Consider the following 23,925-nt stretch of genomic DNA (forward strand, 5'->3'; position numbering starts at 1 on the left):
TCTATATTTAATCTTTTCTCTGTTCCCCCTGCCACCAGGTCACCTTCTGGTCATTACGGTAATATCTTGGTGGTCAGGGCCTCATTTGCAGTTATAAGTATGTTTATAATAAAAACTGGTTTGCAATAAACACTATAGGTACATGTCTTTTGAAGCAAAGGATAAAGTAGTGTGGTTCTCATGTTGGCCATTCAAATGTGTAGAAGTAGATTAATTAGTAAAAACAAATGGTAAAAAATATGCAGTGATACTTTTTATTGGGCTAAGTTAATACCCACTCATTGAAACTTGCAGTTTATCAAGCACAAGTAAACCATAATCCATTTTTTATTAGCTTTTGGGAGCCAAAACCCTCTTTCTCAGGTCAGGACAAAGCAAAGCAATATAAATCTGTTATGTTGTAATAGAAACCGTAGGGTCAGTATTCAAACTAATTTAACCAGGCAGAGACTCCTGCCCACTTTAGTGAGCTAGCTGCTGATATTCTGTATGATTAATTGGGTAGTGATATTGAATATCTGTTCTAACTGTCCATCTTGAATTTGGGCAGTGAAGGGTGTTCTGGGGGTAGAGTTTGGAGGATCCAGCACTTATGTGGGTACTGCTGATATTCCATGCTAATGCCACATAGCTAAGTAAGCAGATAAGTCTGCACAATGTCCTGTGCGCATTTGACTGGTTACCCAAAAGGCAGTACTATACTGTATATGCCTTTCTACTGTAGCTATTTGGGTGCTGACACAGAATATCAGCCAGCACCCACATAACTTCTGGGTATCATTTTGTAACTTTCTATGTCCTCCCCTGAACATGACCCAACTGCCCTCCCCAACTTGACTACATTTTGCCATGAAAGATGCCAGGCTTTTTTGCATGCTAGCATCTCATAGACTGGTATTTTCAAAGAAGGCCTGGGAAGGCTAAAGAATATGTTGTTATGAATATGACTTTAGACAGACAGACTGTTCAGATGTCCTTTAATATGCTGATATTCCAACAATAGAAACCCTGCTGCCCAGTGCCTCTCCTCTGGGCCTACCTGATCATGCCTGCTTGGGATGTGTGTGTGTGAGGGAGCCTCTATTGTATGTGTTAGGTACAGGAGTGGTCCTGGAATCAGGGGTCATCCCATGTATAGAGATGCTTCTGTTTTTGAAATCAGGCCTGAGAGGTGTGCATTGTTTGGGAGGGGGGAACTTCACTGTTTGGGGTCAGGGGAGGTCTGTGAGGGGGGAATTGGAATTAGGAGGCTGTGGACTTGGGTTAGATCTGATATCATCTTAAGTGAGTCTCAGCCAATACTCAGCCAGGGCCCACATAAGTGCCAGCATCCAGCATATGTCCACATAGCCTCATATATTCATTGTTGGCGCCTGAATATCTGGGACTAATTTAGCCAGCAACAATCAATACTTGGCTGATTGGTGCTTGATTAATATTTGACAGGTGTATATAAAGGGGTAAGAATGCAGACATAAAGATTTCGACTCCACCCTTCCATCTTTAATTTTAAAAACTTGGAAAGGAACTTCTTTTTCTGAGAGGCTGGTTTGTTCTTGTTTCTGCGTTATTTCATTTAAAATGCACCAAATGCCCATGTGAGAACTTGGTATGGGCACAAACGTAGCCAGTCATCTGATTTTTGAGAAGTAAAAATCAAATTGGATGTGTTGTGTATGTTTTGGTAAATGATTGAATTATGAAGGATATTGTTTTGTTATAGTTCATGAAATGATTTGTTTTTATATCTTTTTGTAGTTTGTGTCATTGTTTTAATTATGTATGTTGAATTGTAACTTACTCAGAATTATTGGATGGTTACTTTTAGAGTAATATATATATATTTTTTAATCAATCAGAAAACCCATGCAGGAACAAAACTTCATGAAAACAAAATAAATTCATGTTGCATTTTACTATGAAAGATGCCAGGCTCTTTTGCATGCCAACATCTCTCAGTGTTTCAGAGAAAGGTTGGGAAGACCCTAAAATATGTTGACTCCAGAGTTGAGTTCTGAAGACCCAGTCATCTGCTGGCACTGCATTAACATCATACCAGTCTTCTGAACTGAGATCTTCAGGAATCCTTAGAGTATCTGGATGAAAGTAATAATGTGATTATGAAGCCAGTTGTTGTTAGAGCTGTACTAAAAGCAAAGGGTAAAGTAGTCTTAACAAGTGGGTTCACTCTCCCAAACCCACAGGTTTTGCAGAAGACATCATCTACATGTTTCAGCACCGCCTCCTTAAGTCACAGGGCAGTTCTCTACCTCAGTTTCTCCTTCTGTAAACAAGTTGAGAAGGTATCTTTTATGTGCTCTGCATTTGATTTATTATTTCTGGAGTTTTATCCAAATCGTGAGGCTTTCTGGTGCTGCAGAGGTTCCCAGAAACCCTGGGACAGCTCTACCTTGGAGAAGATGCAGATTCTGTGTCTAGAGATCTGTAGCTCGGGGAGGGCAACCCTTTCCTAGCCAGCCTGTTCTACCATTTGAGGCAGCTTGGGATACATTCCCCTGGGAGCTAAGCTTGCCTCTAATTTATCAAGCACTTGAGCACAGGCTGAGTGGGCCCAATGACTGTGCCAGATGGCTTTAGCTAGTGGGGTCGAGGGTTGCAGGCTCTCTGAGTCTGTCTAAAAGACAGTCCAAAGATACAAGCTCCTAGAGGAATTCCCTGGCTTGTCTGAGGCAAAAATCTTCTCCATTATCCAACTGCAGTGTAAACTGATGCAGGTACAGCACCAAGTAGTTCTGTGAGCATAGCCTAATACTGTCTATGGGAGACATAGGGCTGGTCTTCAGATTGACTTTTTGAAGGTTTCTGGGGGCTTCTTGTAAGGTCATCCACCTCCAATAACCCCTTTCCTGAATTTTTGGAACTTTGGTATAGCTCCCATGGGCTGGGTTTTTGTTTTGTTTTGTTTTTTGGCCAAAATGCGGTAGCAGCCATATTGGATTTCTCAATTTTATTTTAAAAGCTTTTATCTGCCTCAAAACACCCTGTTTTATGCCACAGGCAATGAGAAGGGTGGGAGTGCTGGGTTTAGTTCCCTCCAGGGCCTTGGAGTCACAGGATGCTTGAATTCTTGGGTCATAAATCTCTTCTGGAGCCCTTGAAGTGCAACTTGGTATCATTGGTGAAATGCAAATGTGCAGATGCCTCTGAGCCCATGAGGCAAAAAAATACGATCATGTAACCCCTCTACTCCAAAAAGCACATTGGCTTCCCATCTCCCATTGGATCACCTACAAACTGCTTCAAAACTCACCTTTAAAACTAGACTCACAAATTCTCCTGCTTTCATTGATAAACTCGTAATTCCTTATTCCTGTTCTAGAACTTTAAGATCCAAATCTCAAAATCTTTTCGCAATCCCCTCCATTCATGAAATCTTCTACAACACTACACACAAATCTGTATTCTCCGTTATGACTCTGACACTGTGAAACGCAATGTCAACCAAACTCCATCCAAACTCAAACCTTCCTATTTCAAGACACATTCAATATGGGTTAACACTTGACTCTTCCTCCCCTACTGTATTTACCCTCTCCTTAACTCTTTCTATTTTATTGTAACTTTATTTCCCATTCCCAGCTTCCCTATGTGTTTCTGATCATCAAGTCTGTTTTCTCCCCCTCTAATATTTTAGATTATATCTTTCTTCTTTTAACTTTTATTGTATTTACCTATTGTAAACTGTCTAGATACTTGGTATAGATGGTATAACAAGAAATTATTAAACTTGGAAACTTAGGAGACAAGATGTTAAAGCTGTTCTTAAGTCAGATTTGTATGTAACTCAGAACCTATAGATTTAAGATTCTTGCTGCTTACCTCTGCTCCCAGATGACAAAAGGGCCAACTGCCCTCCCAGTGTTCCCTCTAAGGTACAGCATGCACAACCACACATTGTTCTCAATGTGGCTATGCATCATTCCTGAATCTGCTGGAGGAGAACTCTGGAAATACTGCTCAGTGAAATCAAATGAAGCTGCAACCACATTCTTAAGTATGAGCCGTACTTAAGTCGGGCCTGTATTCTATTTGGGACCAAATTGAATCAAACATGAATATTCAGTACAGCACTAGTTGTGATTACATAGGGGTGAGCGATTGGTTACAAACCTCATTTAGTCTCTGACTGGTATATGCAGTGTTTTGAATTACTTTTCTTTCCTCAGCCACTCTTAAATCTTTTCTGTAAGCATCATATGCACATTAAATCTTTTCTGTAAGCATCATATGCACATTATTGATTATTTTCAAGAAAAAGGACCTTCATTTTAATATCTGGTAGAAATCTTTGCATGGCCTTTAGTGTAAGAGGCTTACAATCAGTGGAATAATAAGAGGGGACAGTCTGGCCCGGGCACCATCTTGGTGGGGGCACTGGCACCCATCTTCCTCTGCCACCCCCACACATACACTATCGTGCCATTTGATTAGCCCTTGCTTACATCATTACTTGTATTCCAGCAACAAAAAAATTTGCATTTTAACTACATCTGGCCTATTGACTCTCTAGCAGTGCTATACACTACCATGTAGGGTGCCTTGGTTCCTGGTTCCATTCTCAAGCCCAGATACTGTTAATTAGGTTAACCAAAACTGCAGGGAAGAAGAGAGATTGTAGAAAGACTGGGGAAAAAGAGGAAAGGAATATAGATACATCCTGAACTCCTGAGGGAGCCAACTCTTGGCACCTGACCAATTAGAGCCCATGTTAGAGAACCCAAGGGCATTTTCTGAAGTGGCTGCTTATGGAATTGGCTTCTCTCTTAAAATCAAACATGATCCAAACTATCTTTGCTTTAGGAGAAATGTAGACTTCTGTGGGAAAAAAAAAAGAACATATCAATTATGGTTTCCAAAGATAGTCTGTTCTTTGGGTATCTGGCTGATTTTTATAAAAGGGATTTGTTTCTTGGGATAGTTGTTTGTGTATGACAGTCATGGGTTGCTGCTACTCTGCTCTTACTTTGATATGTTTGCAAGCAGATGTTTGTGGTGTTGACCACATCTTTGTTTTTGTGTTTTGCATTTCTTTGTTACTTAAGTTGTATTTTTAATTTAGTATGCCATTCTGGCTGGCCTTTGTTCTTGGAGCTGGAAGGAGGGTATATAAGATCTATAAACAAAACAGTGGATGAACTAGATTGAAAAGGGGAGACGAGCAAACACTGAACAGAAGCAATTGGTGTCATGGTGTCATAGCAGATGTAGAAGCTGGTTCTAGTGCAAAAGGAAAGTGCTGGACATTAAAAAAATTACCATAGAAGCAGTGTACTTTGCACTTTTCCTTTAGGTAGGTTAAAAGATCTTTTTAAAAGAGAGATGTTCATGCTGAATTTTGCTTTAGGGGAAAATGTACAGAACCAGAGATCTTACATTATCTTAGCTAATTCAAAGGAAACAAACCAATTATGTGACATGATTTCTTCTTATGTCTTAGGTGACTGCTGTGCCAATGGACTCATATTGCAATGATCGGACTGCAGAGTATGAGCACAGGGCGCTAAAGGAAGGGGGAAGTCTGGCAGTCAAGCAGTGCTTGATGAATGGGTCCCCTGAGATGGCAGCAGATTGGACAAATCAACGCTTTCAGTTTTTTCCAGAATGTACAGGAGGGCTGTTGGCGGTCAGACCTCAGAATGGTTGGTCTTTCATCAGGATACCAGGTGGGTTAGAACTCTGTACTTTGTGAAATGAATGGATGTTGGGTCTACCACCTTGGTATCTCCCATTGAAGCAAAGTAAGATTGGGCATTGTGAACATGTAGATGGAGGGAGAACCATTTGGTAGGAATGGTCAACTGATTGAGTTGGTATCTTGTCTTCAGATTCTGTATCACATAGAAGTACTGCATACAGTTTATACTACTCAAGGAAGACATGAAACTCTCAGATCTTTCAGCTTAGTCTACCCCAGGGGTTCTCAACCCAGACTTTGGCACGCACCTAGTCAGTCAGGTTTTCAGGATATCCAAAATGAATATCATGAGAGAAATTTGCGTTCAATGGCAGTAAGGCATGCAGATTTATCTCATGCATATCATTTAGAGGAAGTATCCTGAAAACCTCACTGGCTAAGAATGTGTCCCAAGGGCTGAGTTGAGAAGCACTGGTCTACCCAGATACCAAAACATAATTAAAAACCTAAGCAGTAACTATTCATATCTGCAGACTGGAAGATTGTTAACCCAAACTAAAGCTAAATTTACCTGTTGATCTAGATCAGTGGTCGCAAACTTGCGGCCAGCGGGCCATATGTGGCCCGTCAGGTACTATTTTGAGGCCCTCAGTATGTGCCTCAAAATAGTGGAAAAACTATCTAAACTTCACTTTCTGCATGTTGCACTGCTTTCAGTTGTGTATTGCTGAAATTATCAGAAGCAATTAAGGAAAGATTTATAAACTATAATGAGTTTTACCTCATGCAAAGTTGTCATGTCTTTAATAAGACATTAACTATTTTTTCTGCGGTCCTCCAAGTACCCTTCAACTCTAAAATGTGGCCCTGCAAACGGTTTGTGTTTGAGACCGCTGTTTAGATTAATCAAGCCACCATGGAAAGGAATGCTGTAAGTCAGGCAAATATAGATTTGGAGATCCATGATGTTCATCTTGCCTCATCCCCCTGACTCGTCAGCTCGCAACCTCTAGGTCATCTTTGACCTCTCTCTCTCTCCAAATCCAACTTTGTTTCTCACAGGTCTTTCATTAAACCGTCTCTCTCCCCATCAATCTATTCAAAACGCTGCTGCATAACTTATATTCTGCCAGTATTGCTATGCTCACATTACCCCTTTCTTCAAGTCACTTCATTGGCACCCTATCCATTTCCACATACAGTTCAAACTTTTATCCCATCAATATATGGGTGACTTCATCCACGGAGCCCTGATGCGGACAGCTTTGCAAGCAGACTTGCTTGAAGAACTTTAGAAAGTTTGCAACTGCTGCACCGCACATGCGTGAGTGCCTTCCCTCCCGAGGTAGGGTGCGTGTCTCCTCAATTCAAAGTTTTGCGCTGAACTGAGAAGTCCTCATTTCAAGGCTCTGCACAAGATTTAGTTCTACTCGTGCCGTCTCTCACCCGGCTCGTGTTTTTCTTTACAGGGTCACTGTGTTTATTTGCGCGTTTGATTTCATTTTTTTTTTAAAAGGTTTGTTTGTTTTTTTTAATCATGTCACAGTGGGGCCTACTCCATGGCCTCAGCCTGCGGGCTTCGATTTAGCCGTGGCCGTGTTTTATCCGATGTCCCGGCCGGTCACAGGATTAAGAAGTGTAGCTGGTGTTAGTGTTTAGCATCTGACCATCGTCTGGAGTCGTGCGCCCGCTGTGCTACACTTAAAAATCCAGCTTTTAAACATCGTTGAGTTCAAATTGAAAACATATTTGGGAGAATGTTTTTTTTTCTTCAACTACAGCCTCGACCCCGATTGCAGCCTCGATCTCGACTCTGTTGAAGTCTTCTGTGGGGCCCAAAGCTTCATCCTTGACCTCGACTCTGTTGAAGTCTTCTGTGGGGCCTAAAGCTTCATCCTTGATCTCGACCTCACTAAACCCTTCCTCGACAGGGAAGTCTTCATCATCGGGGAAGTCAGCTAACTCCTCTCCGGAGGGGCTGTTATCCTCAGCCAAGCCAACTCCTCAGGAGTCACAGGCTATCCCAACAGCGACACTGGTGGATCTGGTTGCTTCGAGACTTCCCAGGAAGTGTGTCTCAAAGTCGAGGCAACACTCTTCCTCGAGGTCGTTTTCCTCAGAGTACATAGCCACACCATATGTACCAGCTTCAGTGGTCTTGGTGCCAGCTTTGCAGCTTTGCAGAATATGCTGGAAATAATTCTGCATCAGGAGTTTGATAACATGCTTGCCAAATTAACTCCTGCCTCGATACTGCTTCCTGCAGTCCAGCCTGAGCACTCAGCAGTAATACAAGGAGTCGAGTCCTTGAGATCAATCTATACACTCTATGCAAGGAGTTGAGTTCTTGCGTCTTGAGATCAATCTACACACTCTATGCAAGGAGTTGAGTCCTTGAGAGTGCCTCGAGATCAATCTACACACTCTATGCAAGGAGTTGAGTCCTTATCAGTGTCTCAGCTTCGATTTCCAACTTCCAGCCCTACCTCTACGCATAAGGCATTGCCTTTTTTGAGGCACAGGGCGAGGACTCCTCGACATTCCTCATCGAGACTGGATTTGAGGCTGGATGCGAGATCACTACCTCGTACCCCGAGGTACATTTCATCTTCACACCATCTGTCGAGATATTCATCGAGGCCCAGGTCCTCTTGAGGCATCGAGACTCCTTGAGGCAGCCAACTTCCTTGTCAAGCAAATCTATGGTAGAGCACAGCTTTCTCGTCAGTCAAGTTCTTCTCCTAATCTAATCTAAACCTTAAGTTTATATACCGCATCATCTCCGGTGAGGTTTTCTTCACCAGCTGGTTCTTCCAAATGGAAACGTTCCACTTCTCCAGCTCACTCCAAAAGCGGTCTTTCCTTGGCTTATTTGCCTATGGATTCAGACCTCAGGAATCAATATTCCAGAGAGGCTTCACCTTCTTTCCGGCTATGAGCATTTCTAAGCCAAATGAGAACAGATCTTAACATCACTTTGGAGTCTGATTCAAAATACTCTAAGGAGTATTTGGAAGAACTGGGTATACCTAATCCTCCTAAGGATTCATTAAAAATTACCCATGAATGGCATTCTCATTCAAACTTTCAAAAGAAATCTTGATACACCATATTCCGTTCCTGCTGTGCCAGCAAAACTGGAATCTCGATAAAAAATGATCCACTGTAAGGGATTTAAAAAGTCTCAACTATCCCATCAATCTCCTCTCGTTGAGTCTTCGTTGAAAAGAACCAATTCAGCCACAGTCTATGCCACAGTCCCAACTGGCCGAGAGGGAAGGGCCAAGGACAAGTTTGGCCGTAGGCTGTATCATACCTCTATGATGACAAATAGAATTTTAAACTATAATTTTGACTTTACATCTTATCTCAAATATTGGGTCAATGCTATGCCCAATTTCTTCAAGTACCTCCCAGAACATTGCCTGTCAGAGTTCCAGCATATGCATTCCACTCTAGGAGCAACTTCGCATGCATATGATCCAGCTGCATATGACGCTTTTGGGATGTCCTCCAGGGTCACTGCTTTCTCGGTGGCAGTGCGCCATCTAGCCTGGCTCTGCACCATAGATATGGCCCCGAATCTACAAGATCGACTGGCCAACATCCCATGCCAGGGCAATGAGTCATTTGATGGGTCTATTGAGGCAGCTTCAAAGTGCTTATCTGAGCATGAGATGTCAGATGCCATTTGTCAGGCCAAAACCGAAGTCTTCTACTGCTAAGGGTTACAGGCCTCTTCCATCTTACCAGAGTCTTTATTCTCAGAGGGCAGCACCTTATTCAAGGCCGCCTCCTAAGAAACAGCAACCACAACGGCAGCAGCGTAAACCTCAGATTCCTGCTGCATCTAAGGTTTCTCAGTCTTTTTGACCAACTAACACAGAGCATAACCTCAATCTTTCTGCCTCTGTCCTCTCTTTTTCCCATAGGGAATCATCTCCATCATTTTTATCGAAATTGGAAGCTCATTTCTTCTAGCCTCTGGGTCCTTACAAGCTCTGCTTCATCTCCGTGCCATCAAGGAGCATGGGGTTTTACTCCCGTTACTTCCTTGTCCCGAAGAAGACGGCGATCTGCGACCTATATTTGATCTCGCAGCTCTCAACAAATTTCTTGTCAGAGAAAAATTTTGAATACTGTCTCTAGCATCATTGTGTCCCCTTCTGGATCACAACGATTGGTTATGCTCTCTGGATCTCCAAGAGGCTTACACTCACATTCCCATTTATCCAGCCTCTCGCAGGTTCCTCAGATTTCAGGTGGGAAATCATCATTTAATTACAGATTGCTGCCTTTTAGCCTGGCACTGACCTGGTAGTGGTGGCAGCAGCTCTGTGCAGCCATGGTCTCTAGGTCTTCCCATACTTGGACGACTGGCTCATCAAAGATTCTCAGGGGGTTATTGTAGCGACCCAATGGACTATTTGGTTCCTCCAACATTTGGGGTTTAAAGTCAACTTTTTAAAAATCTCAGCTACAATCCTCTCAAACTCTACAGTTCATCGGAGCTGTACTGGATACTGTGCAACTCAGAGCATTCCTTCCTCAATAACGTTAGGATGTTCTTATTCAACTTTGCCCTCAAAGTTTCATCCCTTCCTTCGCTCTCAGTGAGACACATGATGGTTCTACTAGGTCATATGGTCTCTACAGTTTACGTGACTCCTTTTGCCAGACTTCACCTCAGAATTCCTCAGTGGCCCCTGGCATCTCAGTGGGCGCAGGCTTTCAACCCACTCTCTCAGCACTTTACAGTGACTCCTTCATTGAGACAGTCTCTCCACTGGTGGATGCTCTCTTCCAATCTCTCCAGAGGTTTACTGTTTCAAACACCCCCTAATCAGAAGGTCCTCACAACACATTCCTCAACCTGCCCTTGGGGGAGGCTCATCTCAATGGTCTCCACCCTCAAGGGCATTGGTCCAGCACAGATCGTTGGAGCCACAAAGCTTTTTAACAACATCTTCATAAAGTAGTCCTCATTCGTACAATCAAGTCGCCATGTACTATGTCAACAAGCAGGGAGGAACAGGATCTATCCCTCTTTCCCAGGAAGCTCAAAAAGTTTGGAATTGGGCAATTCTTCACAATGTCTTCCTGAAAGCAGTCTACATTCAAAAAACTACCTGGCGGACAAATTGAATTGTCTTCTACAGCCTCACGAATGGACACTCAATTTTTCACCTCTCCATCACATTGTTTCTCAGTGGGGAACTCCTCCAATAGATCTCTTTGTGTCTCCCCACAACAACAAGCTGCCTCAGTTTTGCTCCAGGATCTCCTCTCCTCAACACCTGGCGGCAGATGCTTTTCTTCTGGAATGGACGAGCAAATTCCTGTATGCCTTTCCTTCATTCCCTTTCATTCTCAAGACACTTGTCAAACTCAAACATGAACATGCCACCATGATTCTCATAGCTCCGCGGTGGCCCAGACAACCTTGGTTCTCCCTTCTACTTTAACTCAGCAGCAGGAAGCCACTACTTCTAACAGTTTTCCTTCTCTGCTTATACAGAGTCAGGGTTCTCTACTTCATCCCAACCTGCAATCTCTGCACCTGACAGCTGGGTACCTTTCAACATAACTGCCAATCTACATTTCTCTCAATCTGTCAAGGACATTTTAGAGGATTCCAGGAAGCTGAGAACTCGACAATGTTACAACCAGAAATGGACTAGGTTTTCTGCTTGGTGCACCAGTCATCACAAGGAGCCTCAATCTATCTCCTTGTCGTCAGTTTTGGATTACCTGTTGCATTTATTTCAATCAGGCCTCAAATCAACATCTCGGTGCAATTGCTGCTTTCCATCAGCCTATAGAAGGGAAACCCCTCTCTGCTCATGCTGTGGTTTCCAGATTCATGAAAGGACTTTTCAATGTCAAGCCACCTCTCAAATCGCCTCCAGTGGTTTGGGATCTCAATGTTGTTCTTGCTCAGTTGATGAAGCCTTCATTTGAACCAATGTCTTTGGCTCATCTAAAATATATCACTTGGAAAGTGGTCTTCCTCATTGCTCTCCCGTCTGTTCACAGAGTCCGTGAACTACAAGCTTTAGTAACGGACCCACCTTTCACAGTATTCTATCCTGACAAGGTGGTCCTCCGTACTCATCCAAAATTCTTACCTAAAGTGGTTTCAGAATATCATATCAATCAATCCATTGTTATTCAAATGTTTTTTTCAAAGCCTCTTTCTCATCCTGAAGAAGCAGCTTCATACTCTGAACTGTAAGCGTGCTTTGGCTTTCTACTTGCAAAGGTCTAAGCCACAGCGATCTTCTCCTCAACTTTTTGTTTCCTTTGATCCATACAAGTTGGGACACCCAGTTTCAAGTGCACCATCTCCAACTGGTTTGCTGCTTGCATCTTTCTGCTATGCTCAGGCTGGACTGCACCTAGAGGGTCGAGTCACAGCCCAAAATGTTAGAGCCATGGCGGCATCCGTAGCTTTCCTTAGATCCATTCCTATTGAGGAAATCTGCAAAGCTGCCACTTGGTCCTCGGTTCATACCTTCATCTCTCATTATTGTCTGGATTCTTTTTCCAGACAGGATGGCCACTTTGGCCAGGCAGTTTTATTTACAAAATTTATTCTCCTGAATTGCCAACACTCCCACCATCCCATCCTGGTTAGCGTGGAGGTCACCCATATGTTGAGAATATGCTGCCTGCTTGTCCTGGGATAAAGCACAGTTACTTACTGTAACAGGTGTTATCCAGGGACAGCAGGCAGATATTCTCACCCACCTCCCCTGGCTGGCTTCTTAGCTAGCTGTCTGAACTGAGGATATGCGCCCCCTACATCGGGCAGGAAGGCACTCACACATGTGCGGTGCGGCAGTCATGAACTTTCTAAACATGTGCGGTGCAGCAGTCATGAACTTTCTAAAGTTCTTCAAGCAAGTCTGCTTGCGAAGCTGTCCGCATTGGGGCTCCGTGGATGACGTCACCCATATGTTGAGAATATCTGCCTGCTGTCCCTGGATAACACCTGTTATGGTAAGTTAACTGTGCTTTATTGATATACAAGTGCATTCACTCTACAGCTCCTCAATATCTCTCCTCTTATTTCTCCCTGTACTCCTCTCCAGGAGCTCCTTCATCAGGTAGGGTCTCTCTTATCTGCACCCTTTTCCTCTATTGCCAGCTCCAAAATCCATCCCTTCTATCTTGCTGCACAATATGCCTGAGTCAGTATGTCAAGCTCTGTCTCTGGCAGTATTTAAATCTAGGGTAAAAGCTTACTTTTTCAAGGCTGCTTTTAACTCCCAATTCTTACTCACTTATAAAGCATCCATGTCATTTTTTTTTTTTTTTTTTTTTTTTTTCATTCCTTCTGTGAGACATCCCCTAATCTTTTTTTGTCCTGTTATCTGTTTTGATTAGATCGTAAGCTCTATCAAGCAGGGATTGTCTCTTGCATGTTTAATGTACAGCACTGCATACATCTGGCAGCACTATAGAAATAAGTAGCAGTAGTTCTCTGATTGTTTTGGGTGCCTCTTGTGATTTGTGGATAGGGGAATTAAGGGTTTTAGAGAATATTGGTCTCTATTAGCTGTACTGTGCAGTTGTTTTGAGTTTCTTCTCCTTATGGGAGCTATATACAGAATTGTACTTCTTTCTTCTTCTTTTTTTTTCAATTGGTCTTAAACCTAGATTTTTATATATTTATTTTTTTTACTTTGTTGAATGTATTTTTATTAAACATCTTAATTTAAAATTTTTTTACAGACTGCTCACATCTCCCTTGACATATCTTGAGCACTTGCACATAACATATATACACACCCTATTCTACCTCATAAGCCCATTTTGAAAAGTTGCAGTATTACAGAATTGTAAAAGCAAAATTGACTTAGAGAAAGTAAAGCAAAATAAAATTGAAAACAAGTCTATACACTTGCTGAATCCTTAAATCTCCTCTCATATCAAACAGCATCATGGGGCAAAGACCTGGAAAAACTACTTAGGCATAAAACAACTATGGTGAATTTAGGAAACACCTAAAAACATATCTGTTCTTGAATTATCTAGGTAGCTGATCCGCACAATCTCTCTCCCACAATAACCGCTCTCATATTCTGTTAGTCACTAACCTCCAACTATGTAAGTTCTACTCAATTGTAGCATTCTTTTTAATAATTGTAAACTGCCTAGAACTTCACGGTCCTGCGGTATATAAATTGCTATTATTATTATTAAATCTGGCTCTTAATTTTCTAGCCTTTTGAGCTTCATTACTCTTTCTGTTTCTGTTAGTCTTGTCTTCCTCCTTTTCTTTATAGTAAATGCTGTAATGTGCTAGTGATAACTAACAGTTTTGGGGAAGTCCTTCTAAGTTCAGAAAGTACGTACAGTAGTTGCAGTGGAACTGGGACTCGGTAGTTTAATGCCTTTTGATGGCTTTTAGTATAGCTTGCATATTCAGTTGATTCTGACAGCAATGGGTTATAATAATCTGGTGCTAGCTAGAAGAGGGAAATCGCTCCCCTCCCCTAAGTCCTCTCTGCCCTCGTTGGGTTGCATAACTGGTGATATATATCTTTAAATAAAGCAAATGCCAGATAATAAACAGGTCATCCTGCATAAAGCCCTAGAGATCAAGAAGATAAGGAAGAGGAAAAACAGTTTGCACTGTGCCAGAAGACTTGCAGTTCCCAGACCCCCATGGGTCAGGCAGCCAGAGGAGGGGGAGATATGTAGAAGAAAAGGAGGCCTTAGCACGCCACCATTGACTTTGTTATATTGTTCTACAGGGAATCGGAAGCAGGTTATCAGAAGGGGGGGGGGAGAGGTCTGTGCAGTATGACTTGGTTAATGATTCCAATGCCCGTACTAATTAAATCTCTTAAAGATGCTGAGGATGAGTCTATTTGGTATTCTTATTTATTACAGACATGAATTAGCCTATGTAGAAATTTTGTCTGGTTTGTTTTATAAGATTAGTTTGCGCAGATACTTAAGTTGTAAAAATAATGAAAGTACAAGAATAGTTAATGCAGTTGTGCAAAAATAGGAAGCTAGGATTAAACAATCCATTTTGTTAGGGATGGCAACCTCCAGTGAGTCATGAATTTTCATTATGGAAATCCTGGAAAGATCAGTTTTGGGGATCTAGAGATATAGTTTGTCCTTATATTAGGTAATGTATGTGCAAAATGTAATATGGGCATTCAGTGTCCCCTTCTGTTTTGTCTTAGGCGACTTGACAGGCCCAAGGTGACAACCTTTCTTATCCATGCTTTTAAATTTGAATTAGTGATTGTATTATCGAATGTAACCATTAAATAATTTTTCCTTTTGTTTCACTATAACCTATTTAAATTACCTTTAAATGTAATGTTATTTGTGTTATTTGTATTTTAGATAATTGTTTGTTTAATTTAATAATTGCAAGTGTGTCACCAACTATTTTATTTGTACATCGCCTTGAATTTTGAATTGGCGATAAATCAAAAATACCTAATAAACTTGGATAAACTTGGATATACCTATGTATAAGAAAGAAATGATTGAGAGAGAAAAGTTATGGGTGCTGGAACAGAAAGCTGCCGAGACTGAGCCAGCAGATGAAAGCAGTACTGTAAGGCAGCAGTGCTTATGAATTTGCTTACAGTTTTTCTGTCTCAAACTTAGTTTTCAGGTCTCCCTTTAGTGCCAGCAAATACATTCACTGCTGTGGTTGTGGGAATCTCTAGAGGCCTTTCCTGTTCTTTGAAAGAAAAATGGTTCTGGTTTAAATGGCAGGAAATGGCTTTTCAACAGTTATATTGGTTGCTGACTGTGAGAACCAGCCATGTTCAGGTTGACCCTATTGTCTTTTGCAGAGTAGAAGGGGGGATGGGTGGACTTTGAAATCCAGGGTTATCTCTTCCTTCATAGTTGCTTTGCACACATTCAGAAACTTTTTGCAATCCCCTCTTGGTCCAGGAACACTTCATGTAGTCTAGTTGCTGTCAGTTTTGTACATATAAATATCCACGTCTCTTTTGCCAGCTGACTAACATGGTCAGAACATCTGCAGTTTCTTACAAAAAGAATCAACTTATCCATCATTGTAGTGGCCTTCTCACAAGGTTCTTCTGTTCTAGAAGTAGATACACAAAGAAGTGTATGTCTTAATTTCTCCCTAACTAGATCCTCTTTGTCTCAGAATCCTTTAAAACTGGTGTAAATATTGCCATTGTGTACCACATTGATTAGAAAGATTCCAAGATCATCCTGATGAAGACTTATAAGCAGTCTGTGTACTTAAATTGAAAAAATTATACAATTATGTTTGACAGCTGTCAGCAATCCAATAGTACAGAAATATTTGCTATGGCTTTTCTGTAGTAAGTGTTTGAATTTTTCAGTGGTTCACCTTAGAAGGGCAAAGCAAAAGCACAGAAGTACCCATTTACCTGTAGCCAGTTTTCAAAGAGAAAGTACCTACTATGCAACTCAGGTTATGGAGTAGAAACAAAGCATAGAAATGAAACTGCCCCTTTGTTCAGGTATTCTTCCTTCATGACCCAAACATTCTCCCAGGCGTACCTGCTTGTACAATGGCTACATACAGCCACAATTTTCAAATCAAGTTATTTAGATCCCTTTTGAAAATGTCCTCAAAATGTATAAAATTCTCAAACAATACACAGTGGTAACTTGGTTTATGAGCATAAGTCGTTCCAGAAGCATGCTTGTAATCCAAAGCACTTGTATATCAAAGCACATTTCCCCATAGAAAATGATGGCAACGCAGATGATTCGTTCCACAACCCGTACCTATCTTGGGGTCCCCGTACAGCTCCTGGTGGAGGAAGAGGAGTCCTCAGCGCAGAGCAGGCGGCTGGAGAGGGCAGTGGATGTGCTTGAAGGAGCGAGGAAGGGAGAAGTAGGAGTAGACGGGGACGGGCTTGTGCGAGTCATTGGCCGGGTTTAGGTAGCAATCGGGGGGGGGGGGGTTCTGGTCGTGGAGCCGCTGGCCAGGGACATGTTCATTGCTCTCCACGGAGGAGTTTGGGATTGGTTCATATCTTGCTGTGGCCATCGGGCAAACACTCCTCGGGGTGGACACAATGGCAGAGTGCCTGGTAGGGCGCCAACAGTGGGTAGGGGTAGGAGGGCTTGGAAGCGAAGGAGATCTGCGAGGGGGTCTTTTGGTGCGACATGGCAAGCAGGCAATTTGAAATGAGCGCTGTCATGATAAATAATCATGTATGCGTGCGTCACGTGCTCGTTTATCGGGACGCTCTCGTTTTGCGAGTTAACATTTGCGGGAGTGTTTTGCTCGTCTTGCAAAACACTTGCAAACTGTGTTACTCACAATCCAAGGTTTGACTATATTTAGCATCCAAATAGTTCCTACTGTGTAATTTCCTGCCTGAGAATCAAGCAGACAACTATTATTATCCCAGGACAAACAGGCAGCATATTCTGTCAAATGTGGGGTGACATCATCCACGGAACTCAAGTGTACTATCTAAAGTGAACTGTCACTTTAAGAACTTAGACTGCCTATACCGCACATTCATGGTGCTTTCCCACTCGCTGCCAGCTCACAGGACCATCAGTTTTTTGTTTTCCACAGAGAAGAAAAGCCATATTTTGGTTTTCTCTTCACACGTCTTCTATATAGGCGTGTTTTTAACATACATCTTTTACACGTGTTTAATTTCATGCCTTCTCATATTTTTTCTTTTAAGCTAGAATTTATTTTATTTGTCAGTATTACTGAAGGGGTACTGTGTCCCTTTGGGCATTAGCTTACTAGCCTTATCTCTCTGAGGTACCTATTGTTGGCAGTTTTTCTCTGAATTGTTGACCTCTCCAAAATTTTTAGATTTTCAATTTGTTTTTGTGGCATCAAGGATTGCCAACTCCGATGTTGAGACTCCTCTTTGTAGCCCTACACCAGGACTGTCGCCTTCAATGTCCAATTCTACCTCAGCTACTTAGGTGCTGCCGCCATCGGGGGAACTGCATAAGAAAGCTAAGAAGCACAAGCATTGTTCCCCCTCCAATGCTGCTGCTGTTGCTGTATTACAGATGTCTTCTCCATTGAAAAGGCAATGGATGGATACCTCTGCACATACATATTCTGTACCGACTATCTTATAGGTACACGGTCCATTATCTGTGCTGCAGTAAGTGCATTTTGTGCTGCCTACTGCACAAGCATTATCTCTACATCAGCAAGCGCACACTGTGCCACCAACCAGCTTGAGCAACAGGCACCATATGTACCATCTACCATACAGGCCCCGTCTCTCCAAGATCATCTGAATATGCCATTCTGAAGTGGGGTGGCTGGGCTACTTGCAGTCACATGCTATGCTAAATCTTGCCTATGCCCCTAGCCTTGACTGAGTCTTAGCAAGGTAAGCAAGATACTGCAGACCACCACTCAGACTCCTGCATGTGCTTTATGCCTAATGAAGAAGTTGATGACTTGCGCTTATCTCCTGCATCAATGGCTGCATTGTCGTCAGAGAGATGGAATGCATTCTATAACTCTCGACACTCCTCTTGATGGCCTTCCTGGCAGCCTCATCGATGCTCCCCTCAAGGTCACAGCTCTACTCCTAGACATAGCGTGACCAGATGACCTGCTGGGTGCTCCCCTCATTGCTCCTGCCACCATGCCAGGTCTATGGGGCAATATAATGAGGACTATGATTCTGACTTCTCTTCATGTTTCTAGCATGTCAGAGTACAATGGTGATTTCTCTGAAGGCAGTCTTCCAGATTCAGCTTCACTGTCGGTCTGTCCTTCATCAAGTTTATCAGGCAAATGGAGCAAAATCTCATGATTAAAATGAGTCTTTAACAGAACCTACTGCAGAATTCAGAGAAGCACTCGACTACAAGGAGTTGACCAACCATTGCCTGACAGTTTCTCTCCACAACCTCATGAAGGAATCCTTGCTTAAAAACTGGGAATCTCCCCTTCGGGTACTAGTGGCTTGAAAAATGTTGGATTCTCTTTACAAGCTTCAATCTGCCCCTGGATTTGACAAACCAAAGCTGCAACAGCAGCCTCTAGTGGTGGAATTCTTAAAGAAAGCGCACAGCTCTAGAATCTATGCTAGTGCTCCCCCTGGCAGAGAAGGCAGTACACTGGCTACGTTTGGTCTCAGGGTGTCCTAGGGCTCCATGCTCAAGAGCAATATCCTTAATTTCATCTTCTGTGTGTCTTTCTACATGAAGTCTCTTGTCTAGAGGATGTCTGCTTATGACAAGTACATACCTTTTAAACTTATTGGCATCTCAAACATGACTTACTGGAAACCAGGAAATACATGCACTCAATATATGACACCTTTAAAGTAACCTTGTGCATCTCAGCAGTGTCCATCGCTATGTGCAGACAGGCTTTGTTCAGAATCTCAGATTTGGATGTCAGTGTTCAAAACCATCATACCCTGTATGAGTGATGACTTGTTGGAGATCACATAGAGGAGGCAACTCAAAAGATCAAAAGGCATGCTGCTGATTGTATGACCACTCTGTCTTCCTTGAAAGCTTAACATTCTCATCAGCCTAAGTGATTTTCAAGTTCTGTAGGCATTCCTCATACTATTCCAGAGCTAAATACTGTCAGCCTTTTACATCTATGTGACCACCTACCCAAAGGCACTGAAGGCAACAGAAGTCTTCTGTGCCTTCTCAACCTAAGCAGCAGCAGTTGTTTTTGACTCTCTCCTAGAAAGCTTAGCTAGCGTATCTTGGCCCTCACATCATACTTTCCCAATAGGAGACAGGATCATCTATTACCAACAGAGCTGGATCCATTATAAGGGCATACTACAAAAAGAGTTTACGGGGACTAGCTAATACAAAACACTTCTATTAAACTTATCACCAACGCCAAGAAATACGACCATGTTACCCCTTTACTTAAATATGCTCATTGGCTTCCCATCCCCCATAGAATCACCTTTAAAATTGCTCTCCTCACGTCTAAATCATGTCAATCAAGAGAACCTGCTTTTATTGACAAATTACTCATTCCTTAAGCTCCCTCTAGAACTCTTAGATCTTCCACTCAAATTTTACTTTTTGTCCCCTCTCTCAAGACATTCTGCTCTCGCCATACTACCTCTTTTGCAATAACTGCCCCACTTATTTGGAATTCTCTGCCTTCATATCTTAGAGAAGAACCCCACTTAGATAAATTTAAAGGAGCTCTAGATTCCTTCTTATTTAGAGATGCTTTTGAGCACTGAATGCAGGAAATTTCTCCAATTTTTAACACAGGCAGTTCTAACCTTTTTTATATATATGTAACCATCCTTCTGTTTGAGCCTTACCTTCCTCCATGATTTTATTGTAGCCCTCCCTGCTTCCCCTCGTTTTCACGTTTGTCTGTTTTGTTATGACAATATAAGACTGTTATTAGTTTAGTTTAGTTTTAACCTCCTGGGTTTTTATTATTGTATAATTGCCTAGATCTATGATAGGTGATCAATCAAATTCTTATTAAAACTTGAAACGTTAACATCAGATCAATGGGTCCTTCAAGTGGTGAGTCAGGGATATATCCATCATTTGCAGAAGAAACCCCCAAACCACTCTCCAAGAGAATCTCATTTCAGCTCCCATCGGAGAGCCCTCCCCTAGCTCAATCCAATAGAAAAAGTTCTGATGCAGGAGAGGGGCAAGGGGTTCTGTTTGAGGAACTTCATTATCCCGAAGAACACTGGAGGATTTTGCCTGATTCTAGACCTCCGAGCGCTTAACAAGTACCTGATGAAAGAGAAGTTTCAGATGTTCTCTCTGGAAACCCTATTATCTCTTTTAGAAAAGAACGACTGGCTCTGCTCTCTAGATCTCAAAAAAGCGTACACACATTTCTATTCTCTCTACTGACAGAAAATATCTTCACTTTTGGCTGGGAGCAAGGCGCTCCCATTTAGACTAACATTAGCACCCAGAGTGTTCACAAAGTGCTTAGTTTCCATGTTTTTCCTTACTTGGACAACTGGTTGATCAAAGCCTGCACACCCTAACATGCTCAGCAAGCTTTCAATGTGACAATTCAACTTCTAGAACTCTTAGGATTTGCAGTCAATTATCCCAAATCCCACTTAGACCCAGTCAGACTTTGGAGTTTATTGGAGCCCTTCTGGACACAAACCAGACGCATGCTTTCCTCCCTCAGCAGAGACTCGCCCCACTAATTTCAGCTCTGCTGGGATGTCTCTTTGCCATCTGACAGCATGTCACATGTTACGACTCCTCAGCCACATGGCCTCCACAGTATATGTGATCCCATTTGCCCTTTTTCACCTCAGGTAACCTCAGTGGGCATTATCCTCCCAGTGGTCTCAAACAACTGGTCTTCTATCAACATTTAATAATAAATTATTTTACCAAGAGTTCTAGGCAGTTTACACCATAAAAAACTGAACAATCGGCGAAATACATTCATACCATTTGTCAGTGACCTCACAGCCGAGTCTCACTTCTGTGGTGGATGTCTCCAACCAATCTCTCCAGAGGTCTCCTGTTTCAAGTACCATCTCAGCAAAAGATTTTGACAACTGATGCTTCCATATTAGAAGGGGGAGTTCACTTAGATAATTTACACACCCTTAGGCTCTTAGAGTTCTTCCGAGACATGTCTTCACATCAATCTCCTGGAGCTACGAGTAATTAATAATGCTCTATCAATGTTCAAGGATCGTCTCAACCAAGTAGTACTGGTTCAAATACACAGTCTATGTAAGGATCTAGGTGTCATTGTTGAAGATATGTTGAAACCGTCAGCTCAATGTGTGGAAGCAGCTAAGAAAGCAAATAGAATGTTAGGAATTATTAGGAAAGGAATGGATGACAAATGTTATAATGCCTTTGTATCGCTCTACAGTGTGGCCACACTTTGAATACTATATGCAATTCTAATTGCTGTATTTCAAAAAAGATAGCATGAAATTAGAAAAGATATAGAGAAGGGCAACAAAAATGATAAAAAGAATGGGATAGCTTCTCTATGAGGAAAGGTTAAAGCGGTTAAGGCTCTTTAGTTTGGGGAAGAGATGGTTCAGGGGGTGATAATGATAGAGGTCTATAAAATACTGAATGGAGTAGAAAGGGTAGATATGAATCGCTTGTTCATTCTTCCCAAAAATACTAGGACTAGGGGGCATGTGATGAAGCTTCTAAGTAGTAGATTTAAAACAAACCAAAGAAAATATTTCTTCACACAACATGTAATTAAACTTTGGAATTCGTTGATAGAGAATATGGTGAAATCAGTTAGCTTAATGGGGTTTAAAAAAGGTTTGGATAATTTCCTAAAAGAGAAATCCATAGGCCATTATTGAGATGGCTTGGGGATATCCACTTCTTAGGATAAGCAGCATAAAATCTGTTTTATTACTTGGGATCTAGCTAGGTACTTGGGATCTGGGATGGCCACTGTTGGAAACAGGATACTGGGCTTGATGGACCTTCGGTCTGTCCAAGTAGGGCAATTCTTATGTTCTTATATTCTTACTACATGAACAAGCAGGGAGGAACAGGATCTCTTCTCCTCTGTTGAGAGGCCACCAGATCTGGTCATCGATCATTGCTGACAACATTTCCTGAAAGCAGCCTATGTGGCAGGAAAATAGAATGTATTGGCCAACAATTGAGCAAAATTCTACAGCTGCACAAATGGTCGCTCAACACCTCTGTCTTGGAACAAATATTTGTGACTTAGGGGACCCCAGAAGTGGACCTGTTTGCTTCTCCTTACAATCACATGCTCCCTCTTTTCTGTTCCGGGCTCCACACTCCCAATCATCTGGAAATGGTTCTTTTCTTCCTGACTGGCAAACAAGTTCCTCTATGCATTTCCTCCAATTCCTCTATTCAGGAAAACTCTTCTCAATATTCACCAGGAACCAGCCACCATGATACTCCTCGGTGGCCACGTCAACCTTGGTTCCCTCTTCTGCAATTCAGCAAACTAGAATTGATCACTCTGCATCTCAATCTGTTCTTTAGCTCTCACAACATGATCTCTCTTCCAACCAGTAGATACTCTTTGCTATCTGTACCAGTGGCAGCTATCATTGAAACATCTAGGAAACCTTCAACACAATGCTGCTACTGCTTCAAGTGGACTTGCTTTTCATTGTGGTATAGTGCCAGATCGCTGGATCCAGTGACCTGTCTTCTTCCATCCATACTAGATTATCTCCTACTCCTCTCTAATTGTGGATTAAAGACTAAATTCAGTGAGCGTTATCTCAGTGCTACTAGTGTTTTTCATGCTCCACTGGACAAGAAACCTTTGAAAGAACATCCTCTGGTTTCTAAATTCATGAAAGGCCTTTATAATAACCAAGCCTCTTCCAGTGTCTTGGGACCTTAATGTGGTGATCTCCACACTCATGAAGCCTCCATTTGAATCACTTTTAACTCTCAAGCACCTCACTTGGAAAGAGAAACAAAAATGATAAAGGGCATGGAAAACTGAGAGACTGGAGAAACTGGGGCTCTTTTCCCTGGAAAAACGGAGACTTAGAGGGGACATGATAGAAACTTATAAGATTATAAAGGGTATAAAGAAGGTAGAGAGGGACAGATTCTTTAGACTGGCGGGGGAAACAAAAAACGAGAGGGCACTCAAGAAAATTGAAGGGAGACAGATTCAGAACAAATGCTAGGAAGTTCTTCTTCACTCAGAGGGTGGTGGATACCTGGAATGCGCTTCCAGAGGAGGTGGTAGAGCAGAGTACGATTTTGGGTTTCAAAAAGGGGTTGGACAAGTTCCTGAAGGAAAAGGGGATTGAAGGGTATAGTTAGAGGGGTACTATACAGGACAAAATGTCTTAAGTAAAGGATCATTTGCAGGTCACGAACCTGGGGGGCCGCCGTGAGAGCGGACTGCTAGGCATGATGAACCTGGCTTGGCAGAGGCGATGCTTATGTTCTTATGGTCTTCCTCATTGCTCTCACATCAACACGCTGAGTCAGTGAACAACAGATGCTAGTGCAGATTCACCTTATGCTATATTTTTTATCCTGACAAGGCGATTCTTCGAACTCATCCAAAATTCATTCCAAAAGTTGTTTCGGAGTTTCATCTCAACCAATCCATCAGTGTTTTCCAAAGTCACATGCTCACTCTAGTGAGGAGGTGCTTCACACATTAGACTGTAGACAGGCTCTAGCTTGCTACTTCGATAGAACCAAGTCTCACAGAACTTCTACTCAGCTGTTCCTGACATTTAACCCAAACAAGCTGGGAAATCATGTGACCAAGAGAACTATCTCCACATGGATTG

General features: G+C 42.2%; 1 protein-coding gene across 1 annotated transcript in view; it reads left to right on the plus strand.

Annotated features, from left to right (window-relative positions):
* The window catches only part of INO80 (INO80 complex ATPase subunit), a 348,126-nt gene that overhangs the window by 255,224 nt on the left and 68,977 nt on the right, over window positions 1-23,925 (plus strand). The window contains 1 exon segment of the mRNA XM_033951235.1: window positions 5,459-5,684. Within this exon segment, the coding sequence (XP_033807126.1) occupies window positions 5,459-5,684 (226 nt within the window).

The sequence above is a fragment of the Geotrypetes seraphini genome, chromosome 7 (genome assembly GCF_902459505.1).
Source record: "Geotrypetes seraphini chromosome 7, aGeoSer1.1, whole genome shotgun sequence".
In the NCBI taxonomy this organism is placed as follows: Eukaryota; Metazoa; Chordata; class Amphibia; order Gymnophiona; family Dermophiidae; genus Geotrypetes; species Geotrypetes seraphini.